This window comes from Hydra vulgaris, chromosome 10 (genome assembly GCF_038396675.1).
Source record: "Hydra vulgaris chromosome 10, alternate assembly HydraT2T_AEP".
NCBI classification, from domain to species: Eukaryota; Metazoa; Cnidaria; class Hydrozoa; order Anthoathecata; family Hydridae; genus Hydra; species Hydra vulgaris.
In genome coordinates this window covers 28,233,022-28,252,544 of record NC_088929.1, presented here as the reverse complement: position 1 = coordinate 28,252,544, position 19,523 = coordinate 28,233,022, and the positions used below count along the sequence as shown (strand labels likewise).

Here is a 19,523-nt window from a genome sequence, read left to right as displayed (position 1 = left end):
TAAATATTCAGGGAAAGTGATTTTATATCATCTAGTGTTAGTGACAGAACTCTTTAGCCAAGAAATAAGAAAATTCAACAACCAGATAATCAACATTTATACAAAATAAACAATCAAGCTAATTCTTTGGAATCATCAGTCAAAATATTTAGTCAGGCATTTTAGGGTGCAGATGGAACTGTTCATCCACACCTTAAAATGCCTCCCAGAAAAGACTCTAGAAAATATGACAACAGGGTAAAAGTATAATATTAACTAAAACTCCAGAAAAGACAGTAAATGAGAGAAAAAATGTTGAAAAAGGTAAAAATAACACAAAAAAACAAAAAAGAAAAATTAACTTTAGAGAATAGGGTGTCATTTTTTTTTTTTTTCAAAAATGGCAGGGTTACTTTTAGTGAAGAATTTTATGAGGATTCCTAATCTGCGAAAAAAATTTTTTTTTTAATAATGTCTTGCTGGGGAGTCAGCGTTGTTTTGAACAGAAAAATGACTAAAATATGACTCATTAACAGGGCAAAACTATAATTAACAAAAAAAAATTTCTAAAATTTTTGATTAATTCAATATATTTTTATGTTGAATTTTAGGAAAATTGGTTATTTAGTTCAAAAAGTCATAAAAATAAACACAGAAAAGGAGTTTTTGTGAAGGGTATTTTTACAAAAATCAGGCACTTTTTTCATATTTTAGACAAAGAATGTTACGGTAAAGTGTGTTGTTTTTTTACTGTTTTTATCAAACTTTAAAAGTAAGGGGAGTTCATTTGTGGGAGGAATTTTATGGAGAATCTGAATTTGAAATATATATATATATATATATATATATATATATATATATATATATATATATATATATATATATATATATATATATATATATATATATATATATGTGTGTGTGTGTGTGTGTGTGTGTGTCTTGTTGGGGTAAGTGCTTAGTTTTCAAAGAGAAAGTGACTAAAATATGAATAATTAAAGGGATTGCAAAGTGCAGAGACAAGTTGTGTTCATATTAAAGAGAATGATAAAAAAAAAATGTTTGTGCAGAATTTTTTTAAGTAAATAAAATAATAAAGGTAAACCAAGAAAAACAACCTTTGTTGTTTTACTCAAAGCTCGCTGTCTCCATGTTAGCCAGTCTCTCAAAGTCTTTAATATATACACTGCAATCTACAGACTTTATAGTTTATTCAAACATATTTAATTCCAAAATTTTTTAGTAAATGATGTTATTTTAGAATTTTTATTCTTTGAATTGATATTATTTGTTTTTATTTTATTTGTTTTTTAAAATAAGTGTTTATTATCAATTGTATGACTTTCCTTGGAATTTTATAGGAAGCTAAACAAAAGAAATTTTTTTTATAAAGCACAAGAACCAAATAAATATAAGGTTTTTATGTTAAAATATAATAAATATTCTCTTGAATATAATAAATATTCAAAAAAGATGTTGATCACCTTATTATATATTCTGAATCTTTTTTCTTTTTATTTAAACAGTGTGAACTTTTTTTCTAGTTTATCTAAGCTGTTTATCACTATGACGTTTTTGTTCTCCTATTGAAATGACATTTTACAAATTCTTAAATATTTAATTAATAAAGAATTTTGGTAATTGACATCATTTATTAAGGATATTTGCTGAATTCTCAAATTTTTAGTTAGAAAATATTTATAGATTTTACACTTAACAAATTTACAGATAGCTTTTTATTAATTAAAGCATTAATGTTTTATGGCAATAATTCAAGACAGATGGCGATTAAAATTGTCAATGTGTTGCAGCGCGCATTAAAAAAATTGTATATTTAATATTTCCCTATTTATGTCGTATTTGGCAAGTACTTTACATTAAAACCTGTCTCTTAAATTTATAAATCAAAAAACTACCAAATTGACATTAAAAAGTTTTTCATTAAACAACTTCAATTTTAAAATTTACTCGATAATGCTACACTTATTTGCAATCTTGACCAATAATTGTTCAATTATAAAAATAAAATAAAATCACCAATACAAGTTTTACAGAATGAATTTCATTAAATATATTCTAGCATGATTAAATATAATTTTGAGAATACTTGTACCCAATAAAAAATTTAGCAAATAAATGCTGTTAATTAAACTTTCATAATGTTAACTCTTTCACTACTAGCCGTTTTTACAAAAATCTTTATGCTGCAACCGTACATTTTTTTGAATAAAATTTGGATGGCATAACATCGACAACTAATTAAAATTCGAATAGTAAATTTCTTTAAAAGCATAACAAACTATATATCAATAGAAAGCTAAACAAATGAACTTTTTAATTAAATAAATTTTCAACATGCATCACTAAACAATAAGAAATGCAAAGTGCTTAAAACCATTGCTTTATAAATAGTAATTAAAACATTAAGTCCAAAACAAAACTCATTTAATGCATAAAAAAATGTTTTTCTTCAAAAGACGTTTTTAATTACTTAGCTAAATACTTATTAACTTCTACGAGTTAAATTTTACAGTGCAAATGCTGCTTTATTTTAGAACTAAATTTGAAGAAGTTTTTTTTAATCAAGGATTACTCAAAATTTTTTATCTTTGTCAAGTGATAACTTTTTATAATAACACAATATGGCTCTTATTTGTTCTTGATTATGTAGAGAATTAATTAAACCTTAAGAACAAACAGGTTATATGTGTCTACAGTGAAAATTTATGTACAAAACAAGATAAATTGTGAAGCATACTCGAAAGCTGCTACCAGCGGTATGCAGTCAAAATTTGAAAAAATCAAAAGCCACTGTTAGTGGCTTGTGGCAGTGTTAAATAATACAAAATAATTTTTTTAACAAGAGTCTCAATAAGGATAATAATCATTTAAAAACAATAAATATAATACAAAAATAATTTATAACAATAGACGAGCTTAAAATATCTGAAACATTTTGTTCATATTTTTAATGCAAACTTTGAAAAATTTAGAAAATAAAATAACTAAAGAAATTCTACAGTAATTTATGATGAACAAAACTTTTATGTAATAATTAGAGATGGGCCTATTCCGATTCTACCGATTCTCAAGGAATCGTAAGAATCACGATTCTCAACTTTTTTTAACGATTACAAAAAAACGAAAAATTACAAGGCTTATTGCTGAAATGATATGCACAGATAACCAACCTGTTAGTATAGTAGAAAATCCTGGTTTCAAGAGGTTACTATAGTTTTTGGAGCCAAGGTATACGATACCAAGCAGAAAATATTTCTCGACTATTGAAATTCCTAGCATTTATCAGAAGGTATCAAGTAAAATTCAGTTCTTGGCAAAAAAAGCTAATCATGTTACTATAACTACCGACATTTGGAGCTCAACAGCCAATGTTGATTACATGAGCCTAACAGCATATTTCCTCACAGAAGATATGAAACAAATTCACATTTGTCTTGACGTGGTACCTTATCCTTATGAGTCCCACACCGCAACCAATCTTTTTAATTTTATGAAGGAATCACTTGAGCGTTGGGGACTACTTGAAAAACTCAATGTAGTAGTAAGAGATAATGCCAGAAATATGGTTTCTGCTATGGAAGTCGAGAAGTTTACAAATATTCCTTGTCTTTCCCATACACTTCAGTTGGTTGTGAAAGACAGCTGCCTCGACAATGAACGCATATCTTTACTAACTGCTACCTGTAGAAGAATAGTAGGACACTTAAAACATTTGGTTAAGTCATACAAACTTTTGAGACAATCTCAGTATATTCTGGGACTGCCTAAACACAGCATTATTCAAGATGAGCTAACTAGATGGAATAGCACCTTCCACATGCTGAACCGTTTAATTGAACAAAAAGATGCGTTCTGTTGGTAATGCCACATTTCCCAAAAGCTACTAGACAAAACAATGAGTTGTCAACCGGAGAATGGGATAGTTTGGTTCCTCTCGTTGCTGCTTTAAAAGTGTTTGAAGAGGTCACGCTTACTGCAAGTTCATCGAAAGTGACCACATCAGAAGTTATCCCAATAATAAATGCAGTTAACATGTCAATTGATCCCATCAAGGACTACGGAAATTTTAAAGAATCTCTGTGTCAATATTTGCATCAGCGTTACAGAGACTGCGAGAACAAACCTATATATGCTTTTGCAACAATACTAGATCCCAGATTTAAAAACAAGATTTTTAGGAGCAGGACGATGGCTGAGAAAGCTGTTACTTTATTAATTGGCGAGTTAAATGCATTGGACATAGACGAGGGTCATGAAATTAAAGCTGCTGAAAATCAAGAACCTACCACACCTGCTCCAGGTGCTGTTTGGTCATTATATAACCAAATAATCAACACAAATTCTGTAGTAAGTATTGTGCTTCTATATTAGTATTGTACTTTAAATATTGCAAGCCTTTAAATTGTTTTAATGTTTTAGATTTATACTGCGCATTGCACAATGAAGTAGCAATGTACTTGAAAGAACCTCTACTTGCAAGTCACTAGGACGTCTTTGAATACTGGAGGAAATCCAAATTTCTTAACATGAAAAAACTAGCACAGAAATATTTAGGGACGCCTCTATATACAGTATTTTCGGATCGGTTTTTTAGTACTGCGGGTCTTATCTGCGACCGGAAAAGAAGCCGGTTAACTCCGGAACGAGTGCAAATGCTTGTGTTTTTGAACAAGAACCTCCCGTTTCTTAACTATCAGTACTAACGGTACTAATATCATATGTAAAAGCTGATTGAAAAGACAACATTCTGTGTATCTGATCACTTTTACCATTACTTATGACTATATTATTTGTTTCTTAATAATAATAAGTTCCATACAAACATATATATTGTTTAATGTTATGTTACTTGTTTAGTTGCTATTATTTCACAGTTTTAATTAAAATAATAAGAATCGCAAAAGAATCGTAATCGGTAAAGAATCGAAATTGCAACAGAGAATCGGAATCGGCCCATCTCTAGTAATAATAAGTAACTAAACCAATTTTTTAGTAATCTATAATAATAAAAAAAAGGTTCTATAATTTGATAAAAAAAAAGAAGAATTTTCAGATTTCTTATCGAAATTTTGCAATGATGTCATTTACTAAAACTCTTTGGAGTTAAATGCACTTGAATAAATTACAAAGTTTGTAGATGTAAAAAAGAAAAACAAACTTTGTTGTTTTACTAATTTGAGTAAAACAACAAAGTTTGGTTTTCTTGGTATACCTTTATTATTTTGTTTTACTTAAAAAAATCCTGCCCAAACATTTTTTTTTATCATTCTCTTTGTTCCTGGTTATATGAACCTCGGGATATTTTATTCCAATTGAAACAACTAAAATATCAAAAAAAAGAGGTTGTTGCAATAGAATGAAAACTGTAAAGAGATCTGCATGGGTTGCATTTAGTGAATGCATTATCAAGACTCTTGTTTTTCAAAGACGAAGAGGAACGAAAGTTAGAAGTGAAAAAGGTACTAGAGATTAGAAGGGAAGGAGATAATAATACTCAGTTCGGAGATAATTCAGTAAGAGTTTGCAAAATCCCATGCATATATACTGATGCTGATAAATTAACTAATCTAATTGAGTGGAAAAATTCAATATACGAACCACTACTTATCACAAGCCTCACAACCCATGAAGTTAGAAAATATTTTCGCATATGGTTGTTCCAAATTGGCCATGCCATTCCCAATCCATTGAACATTGTGTTAAGCAGGTTTTTTGTTTATATAATTACAGGAATATAATAACTTATTTAAATTTTTTTAATGACTAAATTGTTTTTAATTTTTAATATAGGTTACAAAAGCTTGTGCAAAAATATATTCCCATAAGAAATGAGAAAGATATATAAGAGCACAAGAAATCAGTAGGGGTGTTATGAGCACAAACAATGCTGAATATAACTTAGTTGGACTCACAAATTTTAAATAAAATTTATAAACTAATAATTGTTAAATATATGTACATTTTAATAAAGGTATCAGTATTATAAAGTATATATTATAAAATGTATTAGAATATAATATACTTTTTGTTATAACAAAGTTGTTTGACTTATTATTAGTTACAGAAAAGACAGCGCATCCTACACTAACATTCACTGTCTAAAATATGAAAAAATTGACTAATTTTTTCTGAAAACAACCTTCACAAAAGCCCCCCCCATTATGTGTTTATTTTTTTGGCTTTTTAACAAAATATTACATTTACATAAAGTTCAACATATGGTTCAGTTTATATTGAGTTTATCAAGTAATTAAAAAAAGTTTTTTTTTTAATTTATATTTTTTTCTCTTTAATGATTCATATTTTAGTTATTTTTTCATTGAAAACTAAGCGTTACCCTCAAGAAGACATTTTTTTTTTTTTTTTTTTGAAAATTTTAATTAAAATTTAAAAAAACTATACAATCTACCATAACATTCTTTGACTAAAATATGAAAAAAGTGCCTGATTTTTGCAAAAATACCCTTTACAAAAAATCCTTTTCTGTGTTTATTTTTATGACTTTTATAATCAAACCAAATAATTAATTTTCCTAAAATTCAACATAACAATTATTGAATTAATCAAAAATTTAAAAAAAAAAGTTTTTTGTTAATTATAGTTTCGCCCTGTTAATTTAGTCATATTTTAGTCATTTTTCCATTCAAAACAACGCTGACCCACCCAGAAAGAAATTATTTTATTATTTTATTTTTTTATTTTTATTGCAGATTAGGAATCTCCATAAAGTTCTTCACCAAAAGTAACCCTGCCGTTTTTGAAAAAAAAAAGTTGTGTTATCTGTAAAAAATGCATCATCAACCAACAACAACAAAATACTAACAAAATATGCAAATGTAACTCAAAAAATTTTGTTGGGCCTTATTGGATTTAGTGTTTCTCTCGTCAATTGTGGATATGTGGTAATTGTAATAGCAATGAAGTGTAAGAGTGTTGTAATTATAATTGTAATAGCTAAGAAGTGTAAGAAGCGTTACTATGAGTGTGAGTTATGTGAAGTTAACTGTTAATATCTTTTACTTTTAATATCACTTCCTTTAATATAATTAATTTTTATTACTTAATATTTTGTGAAAAGCAATAAGTGTTGTTTTTAGTGTATTAGTTTAACACATAAAATTAAATTTTTTAAAACTAATAAGTCGCTTTGTTGTTGAGTTTTTCAAAGTAAATTAGATACTTAACAAGCTAATAATTAACTTATATTAATGGAAATAGTTCTAAGCTTTTAGACTACACTGTTTTGTTTTACTTAAAAAAAATCATATATTCTATATTAAATGAAATTCATTAATTTTGGCTTTTAAAATTATAATTTGTTAGGTTTGTCAATATGAGGACATATTTATGTCTCTTTAAAACAAAAATTTCTCATGGTGCTCCTATTACGAATGTGCATACCATATGCTTAGCCTTTTTGGCATCCCTAGTGGTCTAAACAACCTTTACTGCTTAACATACTTGAAGCTTATGACTGACCTCTTTTCATTTTGTAATCTTTTATATTTGTCCTATTCAATAATATTTTTGTCCCATTCAATAAGTAGTTCTCAATGAATAAGACAAATTCCCTGGTCCAATAAATTGCTCTTTTTACTAATAGGCATATGTAGAGCTGATTTTTTTGTTTTAGTACATCATAATGCAAGAGTTAATGGTTATCCAATTGTTTTCAATATATAAATAAATAACTTTATCAACGTAAAATGAGCATTTCTCGAAAACTTAGTTATTAAGGTTCTACCCTATACTACCATTGACAGGATGAAGGGTTAATTAAATGGATGCGAAAAGGAAAAGTTTTGAGAGCCTTTCCGTTTAAATTTCTTGAGTTACCCTGATTATGTTTGTCAAAGAAGAAAGAGGCAGGAGGTAAAGGCATCACCTCTCACTGTTCTAACTTTACTTTAAAATGAATGCATTTCTTTGCATAAGTTATGTAGCAAATTAAATAAAAGAGAAAGTTGATTATTTATATATGCATATTAATTATTTTGATAAATAATTAATTAACCTAAATAATAACAATATTGAGAAATATGGTGCTCTATGTATATAAAATTTCTGAGGAAATTAAATTAGGAAAAACAAGATTACTCATGATGAGAATTTTTTCTAACTTAAGAAACATTTTCAAACTGTTCATTGTACTCTAAAGTGTTATTAACACTTTTTGTTTTATTAGGGTGAAAAGATATTAAAGCTTGCTGAAAGGTGTAGGAAATTAGAGACAGAAGAAGAAAAAGTAAATGAAACTTGAACTTTGTATATTGTTTTAATTTGATTACTTTATTTTTTTTTTCTTTTGCTTGATTTTTTTTATTTTTATGTGAACTGTATTATCTTACAATTAAACACAAAATTTATCATGTTGATGATGTTTGACAAGAATGAAAATGGATACATAATTTATTGTGGGTATAGTTGTTTCAACTATACTATTCAACTATTTCAGCTATTATACTAGTTTTGCTTATCTTTATAGCCTGCAGCTTTTTCAGAAAAAAGTTAAAAGATAATGAAACAAAAGATTGCTGCCCCATGCCACACCCTCAGTCTTTGTGGTGGCGCTCCTTTGCGGCTGCAGGGTATAAAATAGTCAATGTATGTATGTACTGAAGCTCCTGGCAGCAGGCTATTTTAGTGTGATGTCACAGGGTTAATCTAAAAACGCATTGTTATATATATATATATATATATATATATATATATATATATATATATATATATATATATATATATATATATAATAAATATATATAAAAAATTTTTAGGCCCAGTATTATTTATTATATAGAACACATTTAGAGGTTGAGAGCAGATATTTTCAAAAAATATTGTTTTAAGAGCCACCCTAACATATATATATATATATATATATATATATATATATATATATATATATATATATATATATATATATATATATATATATATATATATATATATATATATATATATATATATATATATATATATATATATATATACAGTATGTCAAAAAAGTCTATCACCCCCTGTTGATTTTTCAATAAAAACAAAATTTTATATGGTTAAAATTAGATTTTTGACCTCAATTTTTTTTTTTTTTTGAAGTAATATCAAAAAACATTTTTAAAACAAGAAATTAATATTCTTATACTTAAAACAAAAATTATCCACTAAATTAGAAAAAGTGTAAGTCAAAAAAGTGTCACCCCCTAATCATTTTTTAACTTTTCTGTTGTTTAAATAAGTAAAATTGCAGAAAATAAGCCAAAAACAATCAAATTTGATTGATAGAAGTTATTCTAACTAATTTTTTAGCAAAGTTTGTTTTCTTTTTAGGTTCTTAATAAGAAAATTATGGCGAAAAGATATGAAATTCATGAATCAGTAAAAAAACTGATCCTGGGTCACTATAAAAGGGGAAAAGGATATAAAACTATTTCTAAAATATTCCATGTTAAGCCTAATAGTGTAGGAAATATCATTAGAAAATATAAAAAAATGGGTACTGTTAAAAATTTGCTAAGAAAAGAACGCCCAGCTAAGACTACCCAATGCATTGATAGAGAAATTATTTGAAAAGTTGAACAAGATCGAGGATTATCTGCAACAAAGCTTGCGAAAGATTTACAAACAGATAATGGTATAACTGTAAATCCTCAAACTGTTCACAATCGCTTGAAAAATCGAGGTTTTTTAGGTAGAGTTGCTCCAAAAAAGCCTTTTTTGAGTAAAAAGAATCAAAAGAAAAGATTGGCTTGGGTTAAGAAACATTCAAATCGGACTATTGACCAATTGCAAAGAGTTAAAACAAAATGATGAAACAAAAATATGTTTGTTTGGTTCTGGTGGTATCGTGCGCAAATGGAGAAAAAATGGTGAATGCCTAAATCCTAAATGTATGAGACCAACTGTCAAGCATGGGGGAGGTGATATTAAGCTTTATTATAAAATTTCAATATAATATATACTTCTAACTTATTTTTTCCTCTTATCATAGGTCAAATGATGGTTTGGAGCTCTTTTGCTTAGAGTGGTGTTGGCGAACTCTAATTCATTGACGGAATAATAACAAAAGAGGTTTATACTGATATTCTGAAGCGAAAACTGAGATCAAGCACCAGAAGTGCTGGCTTATCTCGTAATTTTATCTTTCAACAGGATGGAGATCGTAAACACACATCAAAGTTAGCTACTGAATGGTTAAAGAAAAACAGTATTAAAATGTTAGATTGGGTTCCTCAGTCACCAGACCTAAATCCGATTGAAAATTTATGGAATCTTTTTAAAATTAAAGTAGCTGATCAAAAACCATTCAGTTTTTCGCATCTAAAGGCAATTCTCATTGAGGAATGGGAAAAATTTGACACCCAATGGCTTAAAAACTTAGTAAATTTAATGCCTAAAAGATGTCTTGCAGTCTTCAAGGCATAAGGCGCACAAATAGACTATTAATTTTATATTAGCAAAATAATTATTTAAGGGGTGATACACTATTTTGACTTACACTTTTTCTAATTTAATGGATAATTTTTGTTTTAAGTATAGGAATATAAATTTCTTGTTATAAAAATTTTTTTTGATGTAAATTCAATATTTAAAAAAAAAATTCGGGTCAAAAATCTATATTTAAGCATATAAAAATTTGTTTTTATTGAAAAACCATCAGGGGGTGATATATATATATATATATATATATATATATATATATATATATATATATATATATATATATATATATATATATATATATATATATATATATATATACATGTATATATATATGTATATATATATATATATATGTATATGTGTATATATATGTATATGTATACGTGTATGTATATATATATATATATATATATATATATATATATATATATATATATATATATATATATATTATTGCTCTGTTCTTTAAGAACATTGAGCACTCTATTTGTAGAATACACTAGCTTAACTTACATATATATATAAATATGTATGAATGTATATAATATTAGTTCTATGGTCTATAACATCATTATCTTCTTATATTTATATCTTCTTAATAATTATCTTATAGCATTGTATAATGATCATTTATTAATAAACTTATTTTGCAGTCTTATTTTGTATTTATTAATAAACTTATATTATTGTCTAAATATTATTTCATCAAAATATGATTATATAGTTTCAATAAATAAGTTATATTAGGTAGTTATCCTTTTTGAAAGTTAAGTTGTATTTTCTGATTAAAAACTTTAGATTCTTCCATTTTATTCTACTTCATTGACTGTATTAGAAGAAAAGCAAGTAGATGAGTTCAATCAGGAAAAACCCTCAGAACCTCTTGCAGAGGTATACTACTTAAGTTTTCTTTTAATATATTATTTGTAAAAGATTATTTATTGTATTAATTTTAAAGAAAAAATGAACTTTGTTTGTGCAGCTTTTCCATGAATATTCACCTTTGGAAAACTTTTGGAAAAGATACAATAAAGTAGGTTTTTCTGTTTTTAAATTTTATATCTAATCAACTCCAAGTTTAACTGGACTGAACCCAAAAACTTTAGACTTGTCCTGTGTGTTGCACTGTATGTACGATTTGATATGTAAGACATTTGACATAAAAATAATTGTGTATAATGGGCGTTTTGTCAATGTATTTTCATAGTTGTTGAATGTACTATATATATGTTTTAAATCAATTTAATTTATTTTTATCTCTTAGCTTAAATATGTAAAAGCTTTTTAGTTTTGTTTTATATTCTATTCCATTATTATATTTTATCATACTGCCTATAGTTATAATAAAGTATATGAAACAACTTTTAAATACTCTTAAAACGTTTAGATACCATATATATTTTTGACCAATTCAGATCAAGACTAATTTGGGTTTAAAAAAAGTCATATAAAATTGCTTTATTGATGCTGTATAGGCAATGAAAGTTAGCTTATTGTACATGAAATGTGTACTTTTTACTCAATATTCTAAGCTTTTGACTTTATTATGATATAAATTTTAAACTTGTGATATAAATTTTTAAAACTATGTTTAGGTGCTACTTGACAAAATAGCTTTAAGTAATGAGAAAAATGCACTATGTCAAGAAAATCAACAGCTGAAATCGCTATTAAAACAATATTTAGATGGTAAATTTTTTTTTAATTCATGAAAGTTATTTAATTTTTTTTTAAAACTCATACATTGTTTGTTGACATTTTCCTCAAAAAACAGACAAAAAAATTGTTGTTTTCAGCAAATAGTTTTTTGTGTTGCTATCATTTCCAGGGCTCTTTGAAACCAGTTTTTTTATTTTTCTTAAAACTACTGCATAAATTGAATTAAAAAAAAACATTTTTTCTTAATAAATTTTATGACCATAGATTTCAAGATGATCAAGGGTTTTTAGTAGTTTTTTTGCATTCTAAAAAAATCTATTTGCAATATTTCCATTATTTAATGCCACCAGACATTGTCATTTTATGATCATCTATTCAATTGGGTAAAAAAAATTACAATACAGATATAAAGGCTCGCTATTACACCTAATATTTCTTAAAGCAATCATATAAAAAAAGGTATTATCAAAATGGCAGATACAAAATGTCTAATTTATGCTTGTTGCTTTATTTACTTTGGAAAAAGATCAAAAAAACTTATCAATGCAATTCGTGCAATACAACTTTATATTTAAAACTTATTTTAGAGACAGTTTGTCTCCAAAATAAGTTTTGAATATAAAGCTTATTTCACATTTGTCCAAAAAACATTTATGCTTCTTGCTAAACAAATTTGTATGCATTAAACAGGGTTGAAACATCAAAATTAAATAATTGAATCAAGAAAATACCTTAATTTTAATTGATAAAAACTTAGAATCATCTCATATTAGTGAAAGTCCTTGGAATTAAGTCAGCATTTAGCAATGCTGACCTAAGAGTGTTTGAAAAAAGCAGTTTAAGATAATTAAGGCATTCACATAGCAACAACAGTTCAGATGTGGTCTTTGACAACTACAATTCATATTAATTGAAAGAGAAAAAGTAGTTTTTTTTCAATAACTTCTACTTCAGCCTATTAAAACAAGAAAGGAGCAGATATGATCTTTAATTTAATATTTTATTTCTTGTCTTCAAGAAATAAAATATTAAATTAAAGATAAATTTATTTGAGACAGTAATATTGGAAACATTTTGCCATCATATGACTGTTTAAGCTTGATAATAACAGCGAGTGTTCCAAATATCCTTGTTGTTTCCCCCCCCCCCCCCCCCAACCTGTTACAAAATAATTTTCAAAATTAAGTGCTACGACCACATTAGAAAATAATAAACCTGATTTTATAATCTGAATGCATTTTGCCAATGTATTTACAGAACTCTATAATCTTTTATCAAAATTTTCTTTAAGTTGTCAAACACTAAACTAGCCAAACTTTTTCAGAGTTTTAGTCTTTATTTAACAATTTCTAAATATTGTTAAGTAAAAATTAAAAAACACATATAAATTTGTCCATTTGGGCAAACTGGCGAAACTTTATTTTTAGTGGCAGGATTGTTAAATTATATAAAAACTACATAAGTTTTTTGCATAGCTAAAAAATTTGTAAAAAAAAAAAAAAGAGTTGGGGAGGAGTTAGGAATCTTTCTACTGCTCACCCCATAGCCCTCCCTTAGGGGTGCAGGTTATTGAATATTTTTTAAGTTAAATCTTAGCTAAAATTTATCTACGTAGAAAAAATTTTGCGAAAAATTTTTACAGAAAGTTGGAGAGAAAGAAATTGTTCAATCTATATCTTCATAATATTACTTAAAGTCAGGACATTTCGCTCATTTCCTCTGGTTAAATCGATGCACTTTTTTGAATGACATTCTGTGCAGAACTTTGAAGTCTGCGTTTCTTGTACTACTTGTACAATGCTTGAAAGCGTCATATATGAAACATCAATGTATGAATTTTATCTTTATATTTAGAAGAACAACATCAAAACTTCATAAATAACATATATTTCTCTCTAGACACAGTTTTAATTTCAGTATTGAATCATTTTGGGTTGCGCTTTTCATGAACCTTAAACCGATCATGCTATTTTTTAGATCACTGGTCAAAAAAATTTAAAAAAACCGGAACTGATAAGAATATTTATAGAATAAAAACACCATAAGAAAGTGAATCATCTTCTCCATTCATATGTGTCAAAATAAAATCCAAGTCATTTTTCAGTTATTTTTTTTTATATATAAAAGTTTAAAAGAGAGTCATAAATATTTGCTTTTCTCTTTTATTTGCTATCGTAATAACTCCAGCAACGATAATTCGTTTAAAAATAATTTTACCCCTATCTTGTAGAAAATTTAATTTTAATACCGATTACATAATTCTTATTTCAGTTTATACTTCAAAATTAGACAAAAAAGTAAGAAAAATTAATAATAAATTTTTTCTGGTAAAACCGATCATTTACATATTTACTTTAAGTTCCTTTATTAAGTAGCATGTGAATTTTCAAATATTTGAAATAAATTATTGGATTTTCTCATGTGTTAGTTCCGGGTACTTCCTATATAAAGTTATTTTACAAAAATGACTCAATGATATTTATTATTTATTCACTTTCAAGATGACAACAAGTAAAAATTCATACAATGAAGAAGATATAGAACCTGCGTTAAATGGTATGAAAGAAAAAAATACTTCAATCAGAAAAGCTGCATTCAAATATGGCATTCCATTCTCATAGGTCGTAAGAACAACAGTAAAGATAGCTTCAAGGGATCAGGATCAACAACCGTACTCTCACAGCAAACAGAGTCAATGATGGTGCATGCGTTTAAGTTCCTATTTAATTGGGGTTATAGTTTAACACGAAATGATGTCATGGACTTCGTATGCGGTTACCTTCTTCGTACAAATCGATCAGACCTATTTAAAAATGGTGGGCCTAGCAACGTCTTGTTTTATCCATTTATGAAGCGATGGTCTAAGGAAATTCCCACTAGAAAAACTAACAATTTAGCATCTGCTAGAGCTGTTTCTTGTACGCAAGAAATAATTTATAATTATTTTGAAGTTGTCACTAAACAATATCAGTTGTCTGGTATTACTTCTGGCTGTCACATTTGGAATTGCGATGAAACGGGTTTCTGTGGTGATTAAGGCAAAGCAACTGTAGTATGTAGAAAAGGTACGAAACGTGTTTTGAAACTCAATGGTAACAATGAAAACATCCATTATACACTATCATTTGTGGTATACAAAGCAAAACGAAACTTTAGAGCTGAGTGGGCTTTAGGTGTTCCTACTGGCACCAAATATTCAATTTCTAGTTCTGGTTGGATAAAGAAAATTTTCCTTCGTTGCTCAAACAGGTGTATGAGAGCGGAAAGTGTTTTACACGTTTGCACGCTATTGCTGGTTTTGAATATACAAGGTTATTTTCACTTGACAAAAATAAAATCAATCAACAGGCATTAGCTATCTCTGAAACGTTTAATTAACCGACGTCTTCAATTTGCCAATTACCAACTAAAAAGCCTTTAGCATTATCTTCTAAACCATTAACAGCAGCTTAAGGTTCGACGAGTACTAAGCACTACGTAAGAGAATGAAAATCGAAATGGAAAATGAGCTAAAGAGTTTTTTTGAAGAAAAAAATAAGTCTCGTGAAAAAAAAATCGAGGCAACCTAATATTCAAAAAATAGCTGGCCAATGTATTACATAACGCGGTGTTCTCATAATGCCAATGCCAAACCCTGCAGAAAAAGAAGTAACTCAAAATATAGAACCGATTACATCACCTTCAGCCAAAAGAAGAAAAGTTATTAAATGCAGAAAGCGTAAAAAGAATTACATTTGGACGTAATGTTATGCAAGAATCCAAATTGCAATACTTGGTTCTGCAACAAAACATTTGTAATGGGTTCAGATTTTTTTTTATTGTAAAAAATGTAAAACTTTATTTTACATTATTTGACAAAATGTAAAACAAAGTTTTACATTTAATCAAAACATTTTAACAAAACATTACATTTTATCAAAAAATGTAAAACTGTAAGTCTTTTATTATTTCTGTATGCTATATAAAAAATGTATAGCATATGTCTGTATGCTATATAAAAATATATACATTTAGATATATAAAATTTTAAATTTATTAAATGTATTTTATATCGATCGATTTTAACAGAATTTCTGCCAAAAAGATCTTTTTTTCTTTTGGTTTTCATACTTTCAAATACAATTATAAAAAAATCTAATAGATAATGTGCTTTTTGGTATTTTCTATCTTTTTTAAAAAGATAGTTGAAAAATTTTAAAAAATAAGTCAGTTATTTGGTTTTTATTGTTCGGTGATCGGTTTTGACTCGCTTTTACTCTATATGACGCAGTTTAAAATTAATTTACCAGGAATTAATGGTTTTATCAGTATTTTATCTTATTTTAACAGTATTTGATATTTTTTAATAAATTCAATTTAGGAATATCTGTGAATGACGAAATTCTAACAAAAGCAAACCCCTTATTTATAATAAACAACAAAACGAACGTGAGGTATCGTATATAAAAAATAAAATAAAAGTTTTATAAACTTGAAATATTTGTTGAGAAAAATAATATACTGATTGCTTTATTTTTTTACAGTTTGGCTGTACCCGTTACTGATACAAGAGTTCAATATAAACGTCCGGTAACAGTTATCGAGGCTTCTCATATTGTTAAAAATATTGTTTAAAACCATTCAAAAAAAATTTTTTACATTTCGGAAAACGTTTTTAGAATAAAAATGCTGCATGTATAAGGTTGTTTTTACTTCAGTTTCATTTGTATACGCAAGTAATATATAGAGCAGTTTTTATAAATTTTTTTATTAAAGTTAATAATTTTTATTTTATTACAAGTAATTGAATAGTATTTTAATTAACTTATATTTAATAGTATTTTAACTAACTGTTGCAAATTTATTCAATAAAAATGACTTTACGAACAAGTGACTAAATTTTCTCGAGATGACTAAAAAAAATTTAAAATAACCTTATAGATATAATTACATTTATATACTTTATAAATGTAATTACAAATTGGGTGCTTCTATGAAATATGCTTATAAATGTTATTACAAATCGGGTGCTTAACAAATTGTCAAAATAAATTAAGTTTTATTTAACTTAAAATTTAGTTTAATATAATTAGAACTTTTTGTTTCGGTTTTCCCATAATATGTATGATTCGGAAAATAGATCTCGCTTCTAAAAGAAAAATATTCTAAGGAATAAATATTTATCTATCTTCATAAAACTAAACGAACTAAAACTATTGGACGTAAAAAATGAGGTTTTGGAACAACTTACACATATCGAAACAAGACGCTGCCAAACTCTTACATTATTCACATCTTATCGTGAAAAAACTTTTTTTTTTAATTATAAATGTATCATATTTTTGATTAATTCAAAACATGAGTGATCACTTCCCGAGCAGTCTTGATCTTCGGCCCAATTAAATTTTGCGTTAGTTAACGAGTTTTTGCGTTTTTTGAAAGTCAACAGGCATTAATTATGCAGTCGGATAACCGCAATTTGCGTTAATTAGCTCAGCGAAAAAATAAGCTTAGTGTCATGTTACTATATTATTAAATTCAAGTAATCTTTAAGATTGTTTAGTGTAGAAAACTCTATAAAGTTTAAATACTAAAAAAGTTCATCAAGTATCATGATAACATACTTTATATCGTTTCTCGATTTAATTTCTTAGATCAAAAGGAGTAAAAAATATCTTTACTTTAAAAATCTTGTTTGGCACTGGAGTTAAGTCGCAGTAATGGTACTTTTGTTTTACTTATAAAAATAGAAATACTGGACATTTAAAAGATTCACAAACGTTAATTGGTTCCAGTTACTAGTAAAAACTACTCATCGGCTAATCTTGATTGGTCATAGGTACATCTACCTGTGAAAATTTTACTGGATTGGTGATGTATGTAAAATAGTTGTTAGTCTTACTCTCTCAGATGTAGAAAAGCTAGTAAAATCTTGCGATTTGTGCAATAACTTAAATTGCATATATAAAAATACTGATAAAGTCGAGTTTTACTTTTTAGGTAAAATAAAAATACAAAACCGCACTATAATCCTCTCTAGTAATCAAATGAATATACACATTAAACTTAAATATTTGGGCTTCACAAGCAGAGGCGATTTTAAGATTTGATCATATCCCCCTACCCCAAATAAGATGATTTTCAATTTATAATCGGATTTTTTTTTTCAGAAAGTAGTCGGCAATTTTTAAGGTTTTGTCTAAAAACTGCTATCTTTAAATAGATGCTTCAAGATAATATACCAAGGTTAAAGTTTGAAATTTTATTTACTATCAATGTAAATATGAATGCATTCATTTACTTTGTAAATATGGTAATAATCCAGTATTTCTACAGCACAGCATGGTAATAAGCTACGTTAAAAAAAAATTAAATGAATAAATTACAAAACATTTTTATTTGATAAGGAAGTTTCGACTTATTACTTAAAAAAATTACCGAAATGTACAAAACGACACTGGTCATGTATTCTTTATTAACATATTCTTTATTTTTATTTATTTTAGTTTTGTTTTATAGTAAATAAATGATAATTTAAAACGAATTAATTAATATATCAGATAATAATTATTTTAGCTAAAGTTCGGAGTACATCCGTAACTTTTTTTAGTAGTTTATTGGTTAGAGTGCTGAACTATGCACCAAGAATCTGTGATTAAAATTTTACTCTGATCATAAAAGAAAGCGTCGTTGGAGAGAAAGGATTTGGGAAACTGCCATATTAAATGCCTTTTTTTGTGAAGCTGCTCAAAGAAATTCAAAATGAGTCACAGAGTCTTTTTTGAGTTTCTTTAATAAGAAGTATATTAAAAATAATCGAATAGTTTTTTACACAAAATGTATTGAGCATTTTATAAAAATTCTTGTAAGCAGTACTCATGGATGAACGTTTTGGTAAGTTATTTAGCAAGCAATAAAATACTGTTTCAACAGATATAAATATATTATTTATAGCTCTTATGGCTGAAAAGACTTGAAAAGATCATAATCTAATCCTTTATTTAAAACCAAGCTATAATTTACCTTGTTTAAGCTATGCCACGCAGTATATCAACATATATTGCTTATATGTTGATAATTAAATGGGTAATACAAATAAATTAAAGTCTATATATATTAAATAAAATTTAATATGATTCTTTTTTTATTATTTAATATGTTTGTTTTTTATTATTCTATAATATCTTTCTTACTTTTTTATTTAATTTGATTCTTACTTTGAATTATTATAATTCTATATTTTTAGAAACTTTTATGCATTAGTTATCAATAGATTTTAATTTTTAATACTTTTTTATCCCAACCTTCTTTAACTGAATAGAACGTTCTTAATGCATGTGTATGCGTGCATGTACACGCACACGTTAGTATATGTATATATATATATATATATATATATACATACATACATACATACATACATACATACATACATACATACATAC

General features: G+C 26.6%; 1 protein-coding gene across 1 annotated transcript in view; it reads left to right on the top strand.

Moving 5' to 3' along the window:
* Nucleotides 1–16,928, top strand: part of LOC100198299 (dynein regulatory complex subunit 2) — a 43,930-nt gene extending 27,002 nt beyond the window's left edge. Inside the window, exons 10-15 of the mRNA XM_065807688.1 lie at nucleotides 8,186–8,245; nucleotides 11,239–11,331; nucleotides 11,423–11,473; nucleotides 12,036–12,129; nucleotides 16,460–16,532; nucleotides 16,623–16,928. Coding sequence (XP_065663760.1) covers nucleotides 8,186–8,245; nucleotides 11,239–11,331; nucleotides 11,423–11,473; nucleotides 12,036–12,129; nucleotides 16,460–16,532; nucleotides 16,623–16,713 — 462 coding nt within the window. The 3' untranslated portion in view covers nucleotides 16,714–16,928. The remainder of the gene's footprint in view (nucleotides 1–8,185; nucleotides 8,246–11,238; nucleotides 11,332–11,422; nucleotides 11,474–12,035; nucleotides 12,130–16,459; nucleotides 16,533–16,622) is intronic.
* Nucleotides 16,929–19,523: the final 2,595 nt, after the last annotated feature.